Below are 22,733 nucleotides of genomic sequence, written 5' to 3'. Positions count from 1 at the left end.
TGATAATAAGAAACACAACATACACTAAAAACATACATTAACTGGAGAAAAAACAAAAGAATATAAAACATAAAATAACCAAAAAAAAAAATGTTGTCTTCACTTCCCCGAAAAGGAAGAAAATATATTAGACAAAGAACTTTCTTCTTTCGAAAACGCTGCCTATCAATTATTAATCAAAAACTTCCCTGAAATATAGTAAATATTTCTTAACAGCGAAGTGAACAGGAAGCAAAGATCCGAGTATCCAAACAAGCTTTAACCATCTCTTTGCAAATATTATTTCTGCGTCAACGTAAAATTGGAGCTGAGTGTGTTTAAGATGCTGAGACGGGAGCTACTTTATGTACCTATTTCGTATCTTATCTACACGGTAATAACCTCTTTAAGATATGCAGTTTGATATTTTAGTTTCATCGTGCTGTTTTCTGCCGTTTCATATTTCATGGAGGCCAGAGAATCAATTCATTGTACATTAACCAATAACAACAATGTATCAACAATAGGCTAGTTTCCAACTAGTCAAATCAGTTACTTTTTACTAAACGTCAAAACACGAAATTACTATGGAATTTGTTTGAAAAAGCACACTGTGACGTCATAGAAAAACGTGATAAAATGTCGGACTTATTATTACGATTTTATTGTTTAAAATTCATAAATGAGTTAAATTGAAAAAAGAAAACGTTTTTCGTTAGTTTTAGATGTGTCTTTATTTAGAAAACAGAATTTCATAATTTATCTTGAATCATAATTTATCAAATATTGCTATTTGACATTTGTGTGCATTACTTTACTTAAAATCAAATCAAATCAAATATACTTTATTGCACAGAACTAAAATTTCAACAATCAGACATAACACATGAAAACAGTACAATTTGGGCGGCCTTATTGCTCTAGAGCAATTTCTTCCAGGCAACCACCAAAAGGAAACAAACATTTGCAAACAACTTGGATGCGGGATGGTGCAATAAAAAATAAATAAATAAATACCTAAAAGTAAAACTAAAGTTAATGTAATAAATACTCTATACTATACGTACATATACTTACTTTTATGTATGTGTGTGTGTGTGTACTTACTTTTACTAAAGTTAATATAATAAATACTCTATACTATACGTACATATACTTACTTTTATGTGCGCTAATTTCAAATTGTAATATTACTTTTTTTAGATGAATTGCTTTGATGCGGCCTCTTTAACCCACCAGGTTTTAACTGCATAAGGCCAGCCGCGCACTACGAGTTTTTCGCCGCGCGGCAGAAAAAAGCAGCGGCATAATGTCGCACTGTAATTCTGTACCAAACAGTTTTAAATTGTATTGCGCGCACTTGACGGCAGAGCCACCGCAGCGGCGCAGTATTAAAGTGCGACATTATGCCGCTGCTCTTTTCTGCCGCGCGGCGAAAAACTCGTAGTGCGCGCCTGGCCTAAGGCGCAACCATGGTTTCCCAGTGAGGTATAGCCCTATGTTTCTAATTAGCTCCCTAACCAGCGTAGAAACAGTCGATTGTATTTTCTATCCTGAACTATTCAGGCTACATTCACAACCATATCACATTCACAAATTCACACGAATTTCCACAGCGTCACAGGCGGTTAATTCCACAGTACACACAAACAATTAGCTAGGTATTGACTCCAGCACTTGAATCAAAATTAGTCTTTCGTACGTGTTCATAAAGCCTTTATTAAAAGCACAGCTGAAGTTCAAAGGATTATTAACTGTTAACGTAATGCCTTGACCTCGCAACTGAGCACGCTCTTTACATAAGACTCTGTAGTAACGAAATTAGGCCCTGATTTGTTAGCTCTCGCAAATTAGCAGCTATATGGTGAAGTACGTCATTTTACGCATTTTCCTACTATGTGTTTGTACAAAAGGATCCTGGTGAAACATATAACTTCTTATTATAAAACGAAGACTAAGAATAATAATCCGAGCCACAATAAATGTAATTTATAATAAACAATTTCTATTCTATTTTAAGAGACCCCCCACACTAGCGTCTTTCCTGAACTCTAGCACTACACAGAGGATGTTCCCAATGTTGACGACGATGTTTCCTTTTTCGTTTGCGTAATTTTTGGATCAGTAATATCAACAGCAGTGTTTCTTCGTCGGAATCCATTTTCACACTGATTGTACGCGACAGGAGCCGCGGTTACGCGACGCTAGCGCAGCGCACGCTGGGCGTTCGGCCGCGCCGGCCAGCGCTGGCGTCGCGTCGCCGCGGCGTCGACGTCGCGTGGACGTTCCGCGGACGCTGGCACGACGACGACGCTCGAAAGACGCTAGTGTGGGGGGTCTCTAATATGCAACGGATTGTACTGAAATTAATAAGGGACTTTCCAGAGTACGTTCACAAAAAACAATATAGATGGTGTTGTACAACTTTAACGTGATAATTACCTATTTTCTCATTGCTCGGGTACATAATTGATCCAAAATACAATATAATGGCAGAAGCATATATACAATATTTGTTGCAAGATGTAATAACAAGGGTCATCATTTACACCCAAAACAAAGATAAAAGATGCATATGTCTATTATCCATGAAATTAGAAGGTTAAACGAAGATAAACCTGTACAGCGCCATCTATATTATTTTTGAGGAACATAGCTAAGAAAGTCCCTAATTGACAATGGAGAATCTGCGACAGTAACGCGGCGGCCTAGGGATTTCTTTCGTGATCATCATCGTCGTGGTCGGCACAAGATGTATAATAATACGTCCTCCATTAATTTTCATCAGTCAAACCACACCATTCAAACACATATCTGTCAAAATACGACAAAATCACGTGGCACGCATGTTAGGGAAAAAACAAACTTAAAGCAGATAATAACAGGTTCTTACCGCGTTTAAATGGGGATATGAGACTCCCGATATTTCGACACTGTTGCAAGTGCCATGATCACGGCCTACTCCACTCCAATCTCATCAGTCATCCCGTAATTATGATAATAACCGCGTAAACTTAAAACAATGTAAAAAACAAAATTATTGATTTCGAAAAATATATTGAATCGATCGATAATTTTATCACGTTGCTTGCGCGTGTTAGACCAGCTGGTCTTTTCCACAACTCACAGACCCGTGCGAACATTATACTAATTTGACTACATTGACATGTAAACTAGTCGACGTCAGTTCCGAAACCTTCTTTTGATACAGAAATTGAAATATCCTGAGTTATTTCTCATTTTGTCCCCAGAACTGCCGTCAGAGAAGCCGACGATAAAGGCGGAGAAGGGCTGGTACGCGTCCGGAGACTCCCTCCGGGCGCAGTGTTCCTCGCCACCTGCCGACCCTCCGGCTAACCTCACCTGGTTGCTCAATGGAAGAGATGTAAGTAACACATTAGAACGTGAGAGAATATATGAAAAGTACGTGATCCTGATATAGCCTTTTTCCTAGGACTCTGTTACATGAGTGTCAGCTGTCATATACAGATAATAATCCCGTTCCGAATACTGAAGAAGATGATTCAGCTCATGATACTGAGTCAATATCAAGTGGAATTTTCTTTTGAACTCATGAAAATGACAGTGTTTTTTTTATTATTATTTTGAGTTCCATACTTTTTCAACGGAAAATTCCACCTGATATTAATTCAGAGTAATGAACTGAATCATCTTCCTCAGTATTCGGTACGGTGTTACTAACACCTTGTATGCATCGAAGTTACGTAGCATAGTCCCTAGAGTGACGTGGGCAGCATGATATCCGATTTAAATTGATCTCGTTTGATATAAGAGCCGAAAGACGTAATATTAGATATAGGCCACCTTATAAGTTGCCAGAGTAATATCTACATAGAGAAAATGCAGCATAGGAGAAAGCAGATATTTACTTTACCAATCCCTTGCATGATGTCATTTATAGCTAATTTTACCTGGTTAATCTGTATTTATAAAAAGGTAAAGAAAATTAAAGGAGGTAATTACTTGGAGCCCTATCTCCCCATAACACCATCGTTGCTAATTAGTATCACAACACTATTAGTTGGGGGTATCGTTTGACTTTAAAAGACCCACAATACCACCAGGTGTATCGCAAGGGGTATCATGGGTCTGAAATGGTTGCGCCAGCAGTAGGATTATTCAGGATTCGATTGTCGGCAATAAATTGGTTGCGCATCTTGACACCCTTTATACAACTGCATCATTTTGTTCGTAGTGCAGCCGTGGTAATAGGGAGTCCTTGAACGGTCGAATATTCTGAATATTCTCAGAATTCCCTAATAAAGTAGTAGTTCTCTAGTTTAATATCTGCTTACTCAGTCTTTTGGAGACGATTAACTAAAACAAAGATCAAATCGAGATGGCGAAAATAATCTAAAGAGCTGAATCACTCCATCATCTTCCTAGCGTTATCCCGTTTTCACAGGGTCCACTTACCTAATCTGAAAATTTGACAGGTCCGGTTTTTTACAGAAGCGACTGCCTGTCTGACCTTTCAACCCGTGAAGGAAAAACCAGCCCAATACAGGATATGTCACATACCTCCGAAACGCATTTCTCGGGTATGTGGGTTTCCTCACGATGTTTTCCCTACCGCTGAGCACGTGATAATCATTTGTGATCCAAATATGAATTGATGATTTCGAAAATCATAGGTTTAGACCCGTTCTGGATTCAAACCTGCGCCCTTATAGTAAGAGTCAAGCGTCTATCCAACTGGGCTACCACGGCATCAAAGAAATCCTAAGCTCGTCAAATATTATAAGACCTTGAGAACCGTTTCACAATTTCTCCCTATTTCGGGTATCGCATCGGAGTCAAAATAACTTTTTAATTCTAGCGACTGCCAATCAGTTTGGCTGACAGAACCTCAAATCCATTTCATGCTAGACCCAATTCTTATATGCAGCACCAAATGTCCTATTTTCGTTTGTAGATCATCGTCTGTTTCTAAAAGTAACTTAACGTCACGTTTTTAAAAAGAAAGATTAAAAGAAAATTTTCTGTAAGTGAGACGATCTTATAAATAAGTGTTTGGTTTGACTTCACTGACTATGACATTCACTATATGTCTGGGCAAAGCCAGGATGACTGAGGGTTTTAACCTGGTAAAAAATGTAACTATGACTGAGGAAAGTGGGCACAAGCGTCTTGCCTGAAGTGGTTTGATTGTGATAAACTCTGAAAGGGGGAAATGTCGCCCGCTAGCTGTCGCGAGTTGATTAACTGCCTTTACGGCTGGAGATGCGTTCACGTCCGACCACGGAACTACTCGGCAATCCGGGAATTCATCCGGAATTAACAGCACTCTACTAATTAATAGGTATGCTCAACGATGTATGATTTATATTCGGAGTTGAATATTTCGTTTATCTGAACACGAATGGCAAATCAAGTGCGGCGATGGAATCCAAATAAAACGAATACTTTCATGAGATTTTCATACAAGTGTTTGCAACATCGCGGTTTAATATCAATTACTTAATGTTAAACTGCATAGCACTTTTAACGCACGAGAGTACATAATTTAATTAAACGAAACTGTACGCGTGGAGAGCATTTTAATGCCAATCTTAGAATGGTTGTGTAAGTTCTTTGTAATCCACAATTCTTACTATTATACATACATACATACATAAACTCACGCCCGTAATCCCAAATGGGGTGGGCAGAGCCACAAGTAATCAAAGACAACTTGCAGCCACTGTTGATACGAAGTCCTAAGATGGATATGATGAACCTTATGGTGATAAGGGATCAGCCTATCGCCCATAACATTAGTCCATCATGTTAGAGGACGCAATCCCTCCTCCTCCTCCTAATTCTTACTATTATATAAAATAAAATTAAGCAAAATTAAAAATTTTGAAAAAAACCCACGACGGTAAAAATTTCATCGAAAAAGAATAAAATAACTCAAAACCCCCGACTTAACCAAAGTATTATGTAACGAAATATTATATTATATAAAAAATATATAATACCTGAGACACTGGATAAGTGGAATTACCTCTTGTTGTGAGACAAAATTTTGTATATCAGAATACTGAGGGGAATAGGATAATACAGCTTATTATTCTGAGATGATATCAAGTGGAATCTCCTGTCGGAAAATTCATCAAAATGTTTTTGTTTTTTTTTTTTTAATTTCGGGTTCCATACTTTTGCGACAGAAAATTCCACTTGATATCAACTCAGAATCATGATCTGAATCATCTCTCAAAGTTTTCGTTACAATGTCACTAACAACCTGTACACATTCGAAATTCAAATCTAATCAACTGGGGCAATCTTTATTCTGCGCAATATCCCGGGGAGCTAAATTAAAAAAAAACTAAGCGTTCAGCGTAATTATCAATTAGTTTCGTATTCCGTCGTCGTGACGGCAGCGCTGGCGTCAGGCAAGGATTTAGGAGAGAAGCGCATTATAGACTACAACCCTCAATAAGTCACTAGCGTCTATACCTTGCTTTCTTGTACATAGCCTGAACACGCGTAAGTGCGATTGAGATAGACAATCCAGTCCAGTCAGAAAGCCTTACTCCTTAAAGGTTTACGGCCATTTTGCTAAAATGAGACACAAGGCGGTGAGGTAAATCTTCTTTTTCTTCTCTCGTGTGAAAGATATGAGATACTCTACCTACTGAGCCGCCAAAGGTCCTTGACGTGACTAATGGGTAGACAGAGTCTACGGAATTTCTGACACCATTCTGGACTGCTTCTTATTATTTATTATTTATTATTTATTTATTTATGGATCACTTACAGCTATGCACATTATAACATTTAGTTAGAACATAATTAAACAAAGTAGTAGTTCTTAAGTAGTAGTAGTAGTAGTTCTTTTCCTTAGTAAGTAAAATTCTTCCGTAGTCTGGTTTTAGTTTTTACACACATAACATAAACAGCCTATATACGTCCCACTGCTGGGCACAGGCCTCCCCTCAAGCAACCGGAGAGGGTATGGAGCTTACTCCACCACGCTGCTCCAACGCGGGTTGGTGGAAGTGTTTTTACGGCTAATAGCCTGGACCAACGGCTTAACGTGCTTTAGTTTTTAAACTTATACCGGGTGTTAGTGACATCGTAACGAATACTGAAAGGGATGATTCAGACCATGATTCTGAGTTAATATCTAGTGGAATTTTCCGTCGCAAAATTCATGAAATTTTGAGTTTTGTTTTTAATTATTTTCAATTCCATATTGTGCTTTTAGCTGCATAGAACCCAAATTTCAATAAAAAAAACAATAATGACAAATTATCGAAAATTTTCGATGTAATGGAGACAACAGCTGCTCGAACGGGTCAACGGCCACACACACCGCGCCGCGCGCCCCGCTCCGCACGCCCCGCTCCGCGCGCCCCGCGCCGCACGCCGGCGGCGCGGCGGCGGCGCGGCCTACAAAGTAGGCACTACGAACCGATCCTATTTCTTTCTCTGTCTATCGTAAATTATAAATTTATTTTATTCTTATTCTTAAATGGACGGATAATCAACAGGCATAAAATTTATGGAATACACGTCAATTTTAAGCAGAAATCTAAAACAACCGACAGAATTAAGTTACCAGCGAGATACCTTTTTGATTCGACCGGGTTATTCATTCATTTACTCATAGGAATCAGGGCCATTATCTACCTAAAACAGTTGAAACAGTAAATAATTGTATTCTTTGTTGTCATTAGAATAACTAACAACCAACTAACACAACCACCACAGATTAGGTAATTAGTTACCTACTATGTCAACCATCCACCAACTTAGTATGTAAGTACCTACGCAAAACCTCGCTACACAAAAATCGAAAATAAATAAATCTTTTAGATCAATACCCATTATTGTTACAAAGCAAGACCTATCGGTACTATCGCTAGTATCGATCTAAATGTACTATCACTACTTTCGATAGTTTAGACAATTTTCAAGTTCAACAATTGATAATTTACCTATCGATAGTTCGGCAACTCCGCCGCGTAGGCAATGTCGGCATGTTCAAAGAAAAAAATTGTCAGAGTGGAGTGATCTTATTTTTCTTGTTACATGTTGGTACCGTACCGAGGTACTAAGTACTAAGTTATTCGTAGTTTTAAATCTCATTGTTAAGTCATCAGTAAAGAACTAATTAAACCTATCCTGTTCTGTGTACAATATTCATATAACGGCTACGTGCTTACATAAGTACCTAGTAGACGGGAGCAACGACTTAACGTACCTTCCGAAGCACGGATCATTTTACTTTCGGACAATCAGGTGATCAGCCTGTAACGTCCCAACCAAAGGCCTTATAAACAGATTTTTGTGATATGTCCCCACCGGAATACGAACCCGGACCCTCCGCATCCCATCGCTCAACCACTGGACCACATAGGCCAAGAAGGTTCTAAGACATAATTAAAGGATCCTGGGACGCAAGACCTCCGAGTTAGGGCTTGTTTGATCTGTCTTGATGGATACTCGAACGTGAATAGCCTCACGGATCAAGGGCAACGCGCGCCAATAAAGTAGGCATTACGAACAGATACTAGGTATTTCTTTGAGTTGATAGGTATCAAGTGAAGTTTCCTGTCGCCAAATTCATAAAAAAAATAGATTTTTTTCAGTCCCATATTGTGTTTTAAGCTGCATAGAACGCACATTTAAAACAAACAAATAAAAATTACTAATTATTAAATTTTATCAATGTCATCAATAATAATAATAACGTATCTACAACTTCAGCTATGCGCAGGTGAATAGCCGGCGCACGGGTCAAGGGCAACGCTCGCCAATAAAGTAGGCATACGAACAGATACTATTTCTTTCTCTGTCACTTGCACCATAAACATACTCTCTCTCTCTCTCTAGTCGTCGGCTCGACTCGGCCGCGGCCAGTGCGTCGTTAGTCGGCGCCTTTGATGCTTTGCGCTAACGCCGCCGCCGCGCGCTTCCGCTCAGTCGAATACTAAGCTTGACCCGAATCGCGTGATGTTTTTCGAGGATATTTTTTTCGTGTTTGTGAGTGTTTGTTTCATTCTGTAAATGAGTAGTGTCGACTATGATGAGATCATAGACCATTTACTGCGCAAAAGTATGGAAGATTGTTGATGTTTATTAAAGAGCAAGGTGTTGTGTTTGTGAGTGCGTGTGATACCTACCTACCGCGGAGGAAACGCGATGTTGCATACCTACGTGACGTGACATGTTCTAGGGTACCTACCTAGGTACTTCATCCGAAGGAATAACAATTAAGGTAAGGCAAGAGTAGAGTTTTTATTGTTAATAAGTTAGGAACGTTTTAATAACTGGTAGGTAGGTACCGTGCGTGAAAAATCGTGGCAGTAGGTGTTCTACTTCAACAAACAACATTTTTAAACGTTGAACCACTACTAAGCATCTAAATACAAGAGAATGAAAACTCCTACCTAGATATCAACATCGTATCTCACACGCGTAACGTAGCCGCGCGTAAGTTTAGCGTCTGTGTGGCGCGTTGTTCGACTTACATTGCGGCACAGTAAAAATTGAAAATCTTAATTAAACATTTGCGACAAGAAAAACACCCACCATCGTTTTTAGTACAATAAAATAGGCGTTCCATTTTTTTTTTCGTTACGATGTCACTAACACCCTGTATATTTGTCGGAGTTAGTTATGAATTAAGAAGAGAAATTGATCAAATCGGAAAATAAAATGAAGTTACATCACTTCCGTCATGAAGTTGCAACGCTCCGACGAAAGGTGGCGTACGAGCAGAGCTGCGTGAAGTCGAGGAGTCACTACAGAGTCGTCGTGTCGAGCGGACGTGCACTGCCATTCTAGTCGAGCAGTCTACCGCGAACCATCGTCTTGAGCGGACGTGTCGAATAATTACGATCGGAACGTGGAGTGCTATAGTCGCTCACCTATAACTTGTAGGGACGTCAAGAAAGTGTGATCGGAAAAGAGCACCTAGCAAGTACGTTCACATGTCCCGAGGATTCGGTCCGAATATAGGAACCATGGGTGGTGGAGGGCCCCTTTGCGCTAACGTCCTTATGCGCGCTAGATAACGAGAGACTGTGTAACCGTTACGAATACCGTGACGTTGCCGTGAGTGTGTACCTTATGCTGTGACTTTATTTAATCGTGATACAAAAACTATGTGGAAGTAAATAAAATGATTGTGATACTGATGACGGCCATTATTGTCTTCTAACGCCCACCCTCCATTCTGATAATGATGTTACGACCCCCACTGCTACGACATATTTTATAATTATCAATTTCAATATTTTTCTAAGTTTAGGATAATAATAGATTCCTGCAACATATCCTAATTTTATTTTAAGTTATACCTGTCATTTTCTTATCCGCCAAAAAGGAAAGCGACCGGTGATTGACAACTGTTAATTTTAAATTGAATTAACAACCCGGGCGAATAAAATAAGCATCTCGTTTATATGCAACCCAATTGACGTGTGTTGTCAGCTTAATGCTTAAGATATTGGCCAATATAAAATTTTGGAAGGGCTTTTTAAATTTCTGCCTAAAATTGACGTGTGTTCCGTAAAATTTATATCTGTCGATTACCCGTCCCTTTCTTTTTCAGTGGAAAAGGAAATCACAGGTTTAACTTAAAATAAAATTAGATGGTGTCTAAAGGAATCAGCACCTTTATATATATTTTTTTAATTTATTGTGCAAGTAATCGTGTTTCACCGATCGGCGTGGGTTGAAAATCAGTGTTGCTCTCTGGGTAAATTTTCACTGAACCCTGGCCTTTTTTGGTGAGCTGCGGCACCCATATACCTTTATGTTTTCCAACTAAATATTAATTTAATGTGTGTATATTTTAATGTTGTAAATGTATATGTGTTTCGTAGGTTTTACCTAAATAAACTTATTTATTATTATTATTCACCATTGGTGGCCCACCCTAAATTATTTCTGGATGCACGCCTGCGCAATGTCACCAACGTAGAAGTGACGGCGCGACGTCCCTTGATAAATGAGCGTGCGGCATAATACCTCTTTATCCGAATGTAATTACGGTTTTCCGAACAACGTTCATTCGAATAACTCGGAACAATGGAGGATACTATTGTGACAAACTTCTGATGACGTCAGAGCTCGATAGTCCAGCCTGGGATCCCGAGTTCGATGCCCGATTAGATGAATTTATGAAATTTAATTTAGTCGATAAGTACGTACTTTCTTCTCGTGCGGCTGAGAATTCCATGCACAACAGGTAAACAAAGGGGTAGGATTTTTAATTTTTAAATTTAATTTTTATTTTTAAATTTAATTTTCTACGGACAACTAGGCGTCGGCGGGCATTTCATCCTTATGTTGTGGATATACCACTAATCCGCACTAAACGTTTTGTCTCTTCCTTTTTGATGCGAATAGCGAAAGATTGGAACTGTCTGTCGTCGTCTGTTTTTCAATACAATACAAATGCAGTTTATCGCACCAAAATAAAAAGAAATAATTACAAAAAGACTCTTAACTAAGTTGATAGCAAATGGCGGCCTTATCTCTTAAAGTGATTTCTTCCAGACAACCATAAGGTGAGGAAAAATGAGGAAATGGAGGGTGTTTTTCCAACCAGTTATAACCTGGGAGTCTTGTAGGCTAGAGCGAGTAGGCATTTGCGGAATCCACGAGATAAATTTATAACTCATTGTTGCAAGTCCAGAACCTGGGTTCGAACCAGCGCCCCCCATTTGAGAAGCAAGCCGGTGAACCACAGGACCACAGTAATTATTATTTAAGTAAGTAAGTAAGTACTTTACTTAAGTAAGTGTGTAGTGTGTAGTCGGGAGTCTCATATCCCCATTTAAACGCGGTAAGAACCCGTTATTATGTGCTTTAATTAAGTATGTAGTCGTTACATGAGCCATATTATGTCAGGGGCCTTTGGCAGCTCAATAGTAGCTAATATCAGAGTTGGTCGGACATTTATCTCACAACCCACAGGAAAGAGAAGAGAGAGAGGCTATTTACTTAATAAGGGTTTATTTGTAAGTATTTACTTTGTTTTACTCTGTTCTTACCACGATACCGACCCCGCCGGCGTGGTCGTCGACTCCCTCGTGGTCCTTCAATCAGCGCTTATCGCTATCGACCCACTAGAGTCGATTAATTCTTTCAAATATTTTTCCTCTCAGACGACGCCCTGAGCCGAGGTTCGCGCCCTACTGGGCACCCTCAGGCCTGTTGTCTTAAACATTGTACCAGGTGAGAGCCTTCAGCGCTCCCCATTTGTCCGGCCAAGTAGTTAATGCCACCTGCGGCAAATCTACAATAAGTCACGTCAAAAAAAAAGAAGACTCTGTTCTATTATGACAAATAAACAAACCTTCAGTTTACAAACTCAGGCCTCTGAATAAATTATGTACATATCAAATAAAACACACCACACAACACTAATCTCAGAGAACACAGTAATTACATGTAAGATTTCAACGGGATCAAAGGTTTACCCGCAAAGCTTATTAAGGATGAAATTTGCATACATCTATCTTGAATTTTCTGTGAAATCTAGGCTCAAAGAACGTCACTTTAAACGTAGTAGGTATTTTTTTAATTAATTAGGTATATTTTTCATGTCTTGTCTTAAATCATCATGCGTTATTATGACAACCCCGATGTGGGATACAGGGTATTAGTGACACCGTAACGCAATGAGGGGAATGATTCAACTCATGCTTCTAAGTTAATATCAAGTGGAATTTTCCGTTACAAAAATATTTTTTTTAAATATTATTATTCTACTTGTGCGATGGAAGACTTCATTTGATATTAACTCACAATAATGAGCTGCATCATCCCCCTCAGTATTCGTTACGATATCACAGCATCAACAAGTACGCACAGGTTGCCATACGAGTAGGTACTCGTAACACCCATGCGTAGGTACGCATGGGTGTTAGTGACACCATAACGAAAACTGATGAGGATGATTCAGACAATGATTCTGAGTTGATATCAAGTGAGGTTTCCTGTCGGAAAACTCATGAAAATTTTTATGTTTTTTCAGTTACATACTTTAGCGACGGGAAATCCCACTTGACGTAAACTCAGAATCATGGTCTGAGTCATCCCTCAAAGTTTTCGTTACGATGTCTCTAACATGAGACGCATGAGTACAAAAGTGACGTCTATACTCACCGCGGTAAGTAGGGTTTAAAAAACATTGTGTTGTGTACTTCCCCTCCTTCCCTTGCATCCCCTTACTAACCCAATTAGGATATAGTCGTGAGCTTATATGCTATGTGTTATGTGAATAAATAAAATGGATAAGATATTTTTTTTACTTGATTCATTGTAGATTCGGCTCGGGTCACATTCACTTCTTGACCGGTAACAACAACACATCATTAGCCCATTTACTTCCCCACTGCTGGGGCACGGGCCTTCCCTATGGATGGGTAGGGAGATCGGGCCTTAAACCATCACGCGGGCCCAGTGCGGATTGATTTTTATTAACGACTGCTAATGCAGCCGGGAACAACGGCTTAACGTGCCTTCCGAAGCACGGAGGAGCTCAAGAAGAAAACTTTTTTTTTTTGTTTTGTGGTCACCCAACCAATGACCGGCCTTTGTTTTGTGTGTGTGATAACAACAACGCACCCAGAACACAATACAGTACAACGCTTGTATCCCCGAAGACAGTGATACCTGTATATTATAAACCCACCTGCAAGCAAGATGAGCTTATTGACATTCTGGAAGCCACGTGATATCAATTATCGATAATCTAAACATGACTTCAAACTTATTGCGCCGTGTACTAAGCACCGACGCGTATTAGCGCCGACTCCAATATGTAGCAAGTTCTTTCACCCTACACAGGCCGGAAACTCCAAAATCTTGTTCTTACCGTGTGCCTCCGTACCTCATGCGTGGGAGCGAGACAGACACTGTCCGCTCTCCCTTGCTCCTTAACGACATACTGCTTAATAGACTAAAGTGACTCCCATCGGGGAGGTGAGGTAATTCTAGCTCGACACGGCGCGCGGCGGCGGAGCGGAGAGTGTCCGTTCTATACGTAGTATTATTCTTTATTCTATGCCCCAAGGTTGCCTGGAAGAAATTGCTATTTAGCAATAAGGCCGCCGATAGCGCTTCTTTTGTCATTTTTGTGATTGTTTTTAGTTTTGTGTTTATATGTACAATAAAGCGTTTTTGTATTGTATTGTATAAAACGAAGACTTAAGATAGAATAGGTTTAAAATAATAGTCCGCGCCACAAAATCAAGTCTAACTCTGTGGTTTAGAGCCCGACCCTAGATTCGAACCCGTGACACTAAGTTGTAAGTCACTCGTTTTTAACACTTTTAAGATAAAGCGCATAAATTGTTGAAACTATTATAAAAGCGAAGTTCTATAGCTGAACTTTTAACTTATTTCGAAAACAAAAACAAGTTGTAAAGTTCATTATCTGCAAATAGCACCTTTCAGTAACTTTGTTTTGAAAACACCTTCCTGTTTTATTTTCGGACTCGCGAACTTTTGTAAGAAATTCTGTTGAATTTACTTCATATTATATATTATATTATTTAGTTTCAATCGCTCAGCGGGCAATGGAGAGAGCTATGCTCGGTATTTCCCTGCTGGATCGAATCAGAAATGAGGAGATCCGCAGGAGAACTAAAGTCACCGACATAGCTCGGAGAATTGCAAAGCTGAAGTGGCAGTGGGCAGGACACATAGCGAGGAGAACCGATGGCCACTGGGGCGGAAGGGTTCTGGAATGGCGACCACGTGTCGGTCGACGCTCAGTGGGTAGGCCCGCTACAAGGTGGACCGACGATCTGGTAAAGGTCGCGGGAAGCCGTTGGATGCGGGTAGCGCGGGACCGATCGTCGTGGAGATCCTTGGGGGAGGCCTATGCCCAGCAGTGGGCGTCGTACGGCTGATGATGAGTTTCAATTGAGTACAAAAGGCAGCACTATTGCATAGGAACCCTTTGGGTAATAATATATAATGTAGGACGGTACTTACAATATGAAATAGTTATTTATTTAACAGAGTAATGGAGCAGTCTTCTTCTTCTTTGTTTTGAGGTGGTTGTGAGGTGAATTACCAACGTCATCAACCCTGGTGTCAGGGTTATTATTGAGCCGCCAAAGGCCCCTGTCATTCATTATAACGACTACGTACTTACATCAGTAAGTGGTAGCCGGGACCAACGGCTTAACGTGCCACGCCGCGTAAAGATGTCAATAACTTCCTGTATAAAAAAAATATAAAATACCATAAATAGCAATAAAAGGACTTGTAAAGTGGATTTTACAGAATCTGCTTAGAAACTATTACATTACATGTAACATAGATTGTACCACTAGAAGGGCTCACGATTCATAAAGTATACGTCCGCCTGGGATCATCATCATCATCACCAGCCCATTAACGTCCCCACTGCTGGGGCACGGGCCTTCCCTATGGATGGATAGGGAGATCGGGCCTTAACACTTTCAAGGACAGAACGTCTTATGACGTTCCGATTCCAAGGTATCATATTACCTATTTTGAACCATCAATGACCCATGATCTCTGTCCGTGAAAGGGTTAAACCACCACGCGGGCCCAGTGCGGATTGATGGTTATTAACGACTGCTAATGCAGCCGGGACCAACGGCTTTACGTGCCTTCCGAAGCACGGAGGAGCTCGAGATGAAAACTTTTTTTTGTGGTCACCCATCCTATGACCGGCCTTTGCGAATGTTTCTTTACTTCAACAATCGCCGGCCGAGCGCGTTAACCGCTGCGCCACCGAGCTCCTCTAAATAATTAATAAACAAAAAATAATAGATAATTATTAATAATTAATTAACTATTAACTATTTATTTTTTATCTTTGTTAGTTCCCCTAAGCACAGATGAGTGCTATAAAAACATATATTTTATATAATCAGTTGAAATTGGTACACATCGAACAAATAGGGTGGATTGAAAACAATATTAATAGGCTGTGGCCTACTAAAATGTAAAGCTTGTGTAGGTTTTGCGGTTTCACTGAATAGATGAATAGCACTCCCTTTTAGGAATACCTATCGGAATATATCAAATATATTATCCTGAAATCCAATTTCCAAATAGGTAAAATGTATCGTTTGGCTGTCTAGTCAATATCATCACCAGCCCATTAACGTCCCCACTGCTGGGGCACAGGCCTTCCCTATGGATGGATAGGGAGATCGGGCCTTAAACCACCACGCGGGCCCAGTGCGGATTGGTGGTTATTAACGACTGCTAATGTTCCGGAGCACGGAGGAGCTCGAGATGAAAACTTTTTTTTGTGGTCACCCATCCTATGACCGGCCGTTGCGAAAGTAATCGTATCATAATCATTATTATTATTTATTTGTTTATTAGTCGATGCGACGCGATAATACCGGGGTTCGACCACGGAATAAAAGAAAGAGGTTCCAAAGTTTCTAACCTAACCTAACCTAAATTATTCGACACTTTTTGAGTTAAGATTTTAAGTCTACCACCAAAGTTGTATGTTTTGATTTAGTTTAGTTTCATTAAGTTTAATAACCTTTCTGCTAATTAGTTTATAATTATATTAGTTTATGTAAATTAGTTTATACATTGTGAGTGCTATGTACACCGTTATTGTTACACATATCAGTCAGAATACCTAGTTAAGTTATGGAATAAGCTCAATATGTGTGATGTGGTTGTACTTTTTTAAATAAATAAATAACCTAACCTAACGCGCATTTTGTATGAGAACCGCTGTCGCAGGTTCAATCCCACTCTCTTTTATTTCTTACAGAACATGAGGACACAAAAAATCCTTGGAATGACAACTTGATAGATAAATTTCCTAATGGAAATTACTAAGCCCCTCACTCACTCACAGACTTACTTCATCACATGTTTACTTATTCCTTTAAATTTCTATTATGATCTCATAATTAATTACCGATCTCTTAATTGTAAGCCTTTGTTATTCGTAATTGTAGTTTTGTTTAACATTTAAATTTTATTTGTTCAACATTTCTAGTTACTTTCGTTCTAAGTAGAGTCTTACAGAGTGTATTTTATCTTTTGTTACCTTTTTTTTTAATTATATTTTGTTCATTTCAAGTTAGTTTTAACGTTTTCAGTAGTTCTCCATCTTTTGTCCTAAACGGAGACTTAGATAGTATGTACTGTTGTTTATAAACGTATTGAACATGATTCTTACGATACAGGCTTTGCCTAGTGTAAGAATCATAGATATTGCCTCTGAAAAACGTAAACTCAGTAAAAATTGTAAACTTACACTAAAAATGTAATGCTGATTTTGTAAAAATTGTACCTTTTTTTTCTGAATAAATATTATTATTATATTATTATTATTATATTCACATACATTGTAAATAAGTGTAGCAGCGTGGTGGAGTATGCTCCCATACTCCACCACGCTGCTACCTCCCCTCTATCATCCGGAGGGTGTATGTGTATGGAGATACACCCTCCGGATGATAGAGGGGAGGTATGTGCTCAACAGTGGGACGTATATAGGCTGTTTATGTGATATTATGTACATTTTCCAATAATACAAGCCTTTGTTCTCATTGGTATTCCTACAACAGGGTTTCATTTGTATCATTTCCTGTTCACGCCACGTTGTAAATATGTTATTACATATTCAATACGTTTCTCATTCAATCCCACTTCTTTACAATACCAAAGGTAACATGGTAAACATACTTCATGAATACGAAATGAATACATTACATCCCAATTATTATTTCATGCACTCAACATGAAAACACGACACTGATTGAATCTTAATAAAACATGGCTCATTCCATTGCGATGCTGTTACATTAAATTCCAATTTGTATTTACACTGGATAATTATAATTAATAATTTACCCAACAATAATGGCTTGCTTTTCAAACTAGCGTCGGTTCGAAACCCGGTACCGAACTTGCATCAATGAGTTATTAATTTATCTTATGTGCAGTTTTCACTAATACAGTTGGCTCGACCTTTATCGGCCGCCTTTCACCTAGGCCTAACAGACAGCTCGATAATTCGTAGGTACTTAGTTCACCTTGCGATGGATGTACGATAAACTTTCCGGGTGAGAGCCTTCAGCGCTCCCCATTTAAGCCAAGTAGTTAATGCCATCTGCGGCAAATCTACAATAAGTCACGTCAAAAAAAAAAGATAAGCTGCAAAAGTAATAAATTAACTTAAGACCTCCTGGTTACATGTCGTTTCTGTACTAGCAAAAACATCTACAAAAACATAAGTTTTATAATTATGACAACTAATGGTTTTCACCACTGTTTACAAAATAATTCGCTGGGCTCAGTGACTGAACTTTTGCTCTTTGCACTACCTGACTTTTTGTACCATTGGGATGTAGTCTGTGTCTGTGAGCCTTTTTTCATGTTGTTATTATAATCAAAGTATAAAATATACGCGATGTTTTCTCCAAAATACATTACAGGCAGGTCGTACAGCGAAATTCATATACAAAAACCCAGCCAATAAAGTTGCATTGCGCCGTGGTGGTAAAAATTACTAAAATAGAGGCGCACGCAGCCTGTGTACTGCAAATTTATTCCCAACGCGTCCCGTCCTTTGTGTTGCTAATTCCATTTTTCTTTTCAACCTGACGTCATTACTCTTATGATGTTTTTGATGTCGGAATTAGCATTAGTTATGTGGTTTTCCCAGAAAATAGAATAGAATAGAAATGGTTTATTTTAAAAGGATGCCACATACAAAGACACGACAATAACATCATTTGAAATTTGACACAAAACAATTACAAAAAGCATAGGAGGATGTTTATTAGAATGATCATAAGGTGGTGGTGGACGTCCTGAGATAAAAGGGCCTCACTCAGCACAAGTCGCAGCGTGAACCACGACGCTGGTATTATGTGGACTCTGCTGGGTGAGGCACGAACGTCGTGTTTCATAAATATGTGTTAATATTCGTACATAGATTAAACATTAAGTACCAAATTACTTAAAATGTAATTTAGGTGTACATAAAAAATATATCACAAAAACGTATACATAAATACTTAATGTTAGTATTATAATAGTAATTAATGCAGGTATAAACGGTAAAAAAACTGGTCCTTGTAATGTACCTCATCACCATCATCACCAGCCCATTAACGTCCCCACTGCTGGGGCACGGGCCTTCCCTATGGATGGATAGGGAGATCGGGCCTTAAACCACCACGCGGGCCCAGTGCGGATTGGTGGTTATTAACGACTGCTAATGCAGCCGGGACCAACGGCTTAACGTGCCTTCCGAAGCACGGAGGAGCTCGAGATGTACTTTACCCGAATTTCATCTTACGATGAACACAGCTCTATTAAAACCACACAAGAGCTACGTCTATTAAGGTAAAACTAATTAACAAAAGTGCCTTTACAATTTGTTAGACAAATGATTTTATTTGAGTAACAATTCAAACCACTTACTTCAAACTATCTCGAGACTCATTTAAACTAACTAGTCTACACAATTAATGCAAACTAAGACGAATACACTTTAAATAGGTTCGCTATTTTTTTTTCTTTTTAACGCGACTCGTTGTAGATTTGCCGCAAATGGCATTGAATCAAATCAAATCAAAAATTATTTATTTACCAAAAATCGATACAATTCTCGTTTTTGGGACAACTTTTAAGCAAATATTTACTTGTGTTAGGCCTGTTGGATAAATTTTGAGGTACAAAATTTAAGACAACAGGCCTGAGGTTGCCTAGTTAGGCGCGAACCTCGACTCAGGGGGTCGTGTGAAAAGATAATAATGTGAAAGAATTAATCGACCTTAGTCGATAGCGATAAGCGCTGAATGAGGAAAATCATCGAAACGCTTCAAATCGCACAGAAATTCATAGAGTCTATGTCAAATTAAACCAATGGGGCCAATATTACCTGATGACTCAATCACTTTAGGATTATCAAAACCATTATATATTGCTGTTGGCTATCAACTAAATCCTGAATACTACATCGCTACGGAAGTCTGTGTCCGACCGTTTTAACCAAAGGGTAATAGTTATAGAGCTTCGGTTCGTTACTTCCAACTGAATCGATTTTGGATCGAAGTAATCGGTACAGAACCAATTTTCATTTGCAACGTTGTTGCTTTGAAAATATATTTTATGAAAAGTCATTTTGTTGGTGATTTCATGATGGATTTTGTATTCGCAATAACAGAAGATGCGGTTGTTTTTTTAGTATTAAATAAACAGTTGAAAACAACAATATTTTGCCGCGGTTTGACATGAACTAGTTGGTCGGAAAAATGGGGAGCGCTAAAGATTTTCCTCGATACAAAATTTTAGACTACAGGCTGAATTCCTAGTTGGGTGCGAATCTCAGCATTGCGTCTAAAATGATTGTTTTTTAAATGAATTTATCAACCCTACTGATCAATGAGAAACACATAAAATACCCCCTATTCCCAGTAGTCTTCCGAGTAGTTTTACGAGTTGAATTACTGGGAATTTCCTTCCCAATAGACTTACTGATAAGACCACTGGGAATTTTGCCATTAACAGTATTAGCGTCTCGTATGGTAATCACGAACAACGCTATCGCAAAAATCTCAAAACAAAATTTAAACAGATTTTTCCAGTAGATATATCGTTAAAATACACGTTTTCAAAATAAAAATATCCCATAAAAATCTCCGCTCATATCTGTGCCGATCGTAACATTATGGCAAAGAAGACGTCAAAATAAAAAGATATCATTTCAATATAACGTATTTACGAAGCACTTCCGCCAATAAGATAACGGATAATAAATAAAATTAACGACTCCTTGCCACATAATAGGCATCCTATGACAGTTCCGTTCATAATAAACCCGTCGGGGATGCTCGCTTCTCTTCTAGTGATGGGAAACAAATATATCGATAATTATAATTGTACGTTTTTTAAAGTTTATGCGGTTATTATCATAATTAAAACACATAATAACGGGTTCTTACCCCGTTTAAAATGGGGATATTTCGACACTGTAAGAACCCGTTACCCGTTTGAAACGCGGTAAGAACCCGTTATTTTGTGTTTTAATTATTATAATTGTATCCTATTGGCATATAATATTGAAGCTTTTATTACACATCAAACTGCTCACTACCATATCCCAATGGCGTAGTCAAAGGTACATCTATCGCGAGATAAACTAAGTACCCACACTGCGCCGAGCTATCTGTTAGACCAATGTGATAGGTGGTGAACCGTCACGACGTCTATAATAGAAGAGCCGACTGTGTTAGTGAAAACTGCACTTATAATTAATAACTCATTGGTGCAATTTCGGTACCGGGGTTCGAAATGACGGTCCCCATTTGAGAAGAAAGTTCACATAAAATAAGTGTCATCATCACTAATTTAAGAGCCACGCTCTTATCCGTGTAGCATTCTCCATGCTACTATTTTAGGGAAAAATAGAGTAGTGGTTTCCTTCTTGCCTTTTCCCCCGCAGTACTCTGTCTGACGCCATTGGGATAGCGCTCGAGTAGTCTATTTCAAAGCCGTACTAGGACTCCTGTCCTCGTCCTCTGAATAGTACTGATAGTTACTGCTGCCCTCTATAAGGTTCAAAATAAGCGTCCATCAAGAATTCCAGACACTCATCTTCAGCGTATGTTTAATCTTCAACTCTAATTTAGTAAATAATATAATACTCGGTTCTATACGTATATTTATTACTCTGAAGCAGCGAATGTAATTAGCTCGAAAGTTTATGCTTTAATTTTATTACCTTTTAACCTTTGGAAACCTTTCAAGAAACCCTAAGGGTATTAAATTTTAACGTTGTATAAAATCCGAGATCCAAAAATTCTTAGGAAGAGAGGTTATTTTAAATGGTGTATCAATATCATAGTAATTGGAATTCCATGGGTTCTGCCTACCCCAATGCGGTATGGTTTGTTTGTTTGTATACTCTTTATTGCTATAGAATACAAAGAAAATATACATATAATTTATCGTTAGATAAAGCATAGGCGAGCTTATCCCTAATTGGGATTTCTTCCAGCTAACCTTGGACAGCCTCAAAGAAACTCAGTGGGCCGGTGTTATCACGCAATAAATGAGTTAATATCTATGAATAGCAAGTAAACTAAATGTATACTTATTACTAAGTCAAATTCAAATTCAAAAATATCTTTATTCAATAGGTAACATAGTTACACTTTGAATCGTCAATTTTACATAACGAACGTCTCATCCGCCTAAAACTACTGCAGCTTCTCACAACCTAATATTACATAAATAAGTATTTTACAAGATAAATATATACACATATAAAACAGATATAATATAATAATATAGTATAGTTTATGGTCGTGGTATTATATGTTTTAGCGTGTAAATTTCCTGAAGACCGGTTTCGGTCAATGGATCTTACCTGTTCTTCGTATAGACTGCTTTCCCAAGCGTTATCTATAGCTTTTGTCTCAAAGGTTCACTTACCTAACATGTGGATTACAGGTCCGGTTTTTCACAGAAGATAAATACCTAAGTTTTAGAATGCTTAATGTAATTTATGAATGATGAAATATTAATTTCAGACCTTAAATATTTATTTCAGCGTCGTGGTTCACGCCGCGGCTTATGCTGAGTGAGGCCTTATTATTAAGGACACCACCACTATTGTTGACGAGTCCATACACTCAATTACAATTTGCCATACTTTATATTTATTTGTAATCTCTTGTGTAAGTTGTTCTTCCGTGTGTTATTCCGTGTTTTGTTTTTTTTTTATTTGTTACTGTGGTGTCCCTATTAAT

The 22,733-nt window shown here is 38.6% G+C and overlaps 1 protein-coding gene across 1 annotated transcript in view; it reads left to right on the top strand.

Annotated features, from left to right (window-relative positions):
* LOC126366633 (uncharacterized) overlaps window positions 1–22,733 on the top strand; it is a 341,274-nt gene that overhangs the window by 226,650 nt on the left and 91,891 nt on the right. The window contains exon 4 of the mRNA XM_050009822.1: window positions 3,231–3,364. Coding sequence (XP_049865779.1) covers window positions 3,231–3,364 — 134 coding nt within the window. The remainder of the gene's footprint in view (window positions 1–3,230; window positions 3,365–22,733) is intronic.

This window comes from Pectinophora gossypiella, chromosome 5 (genome assembly GCF_024362695.1).
Source record: "Pectinophora gossypiella chromosome 5, ilPecGoss1.1, whole genome shotgun sequence".
NCBI classification, from domain to species: Eukaryota; Metazoa; Arthropoda; class Insecta; order Lepidoptera; family Gelechiidae; genus Pectinophora; species Pectinophora gossypiella.
The sequence above is the reverse complement of the archived record's forward strand: the minus strand, read 5'-3'. Positions and strand labels throughout refer to the sequence as shown.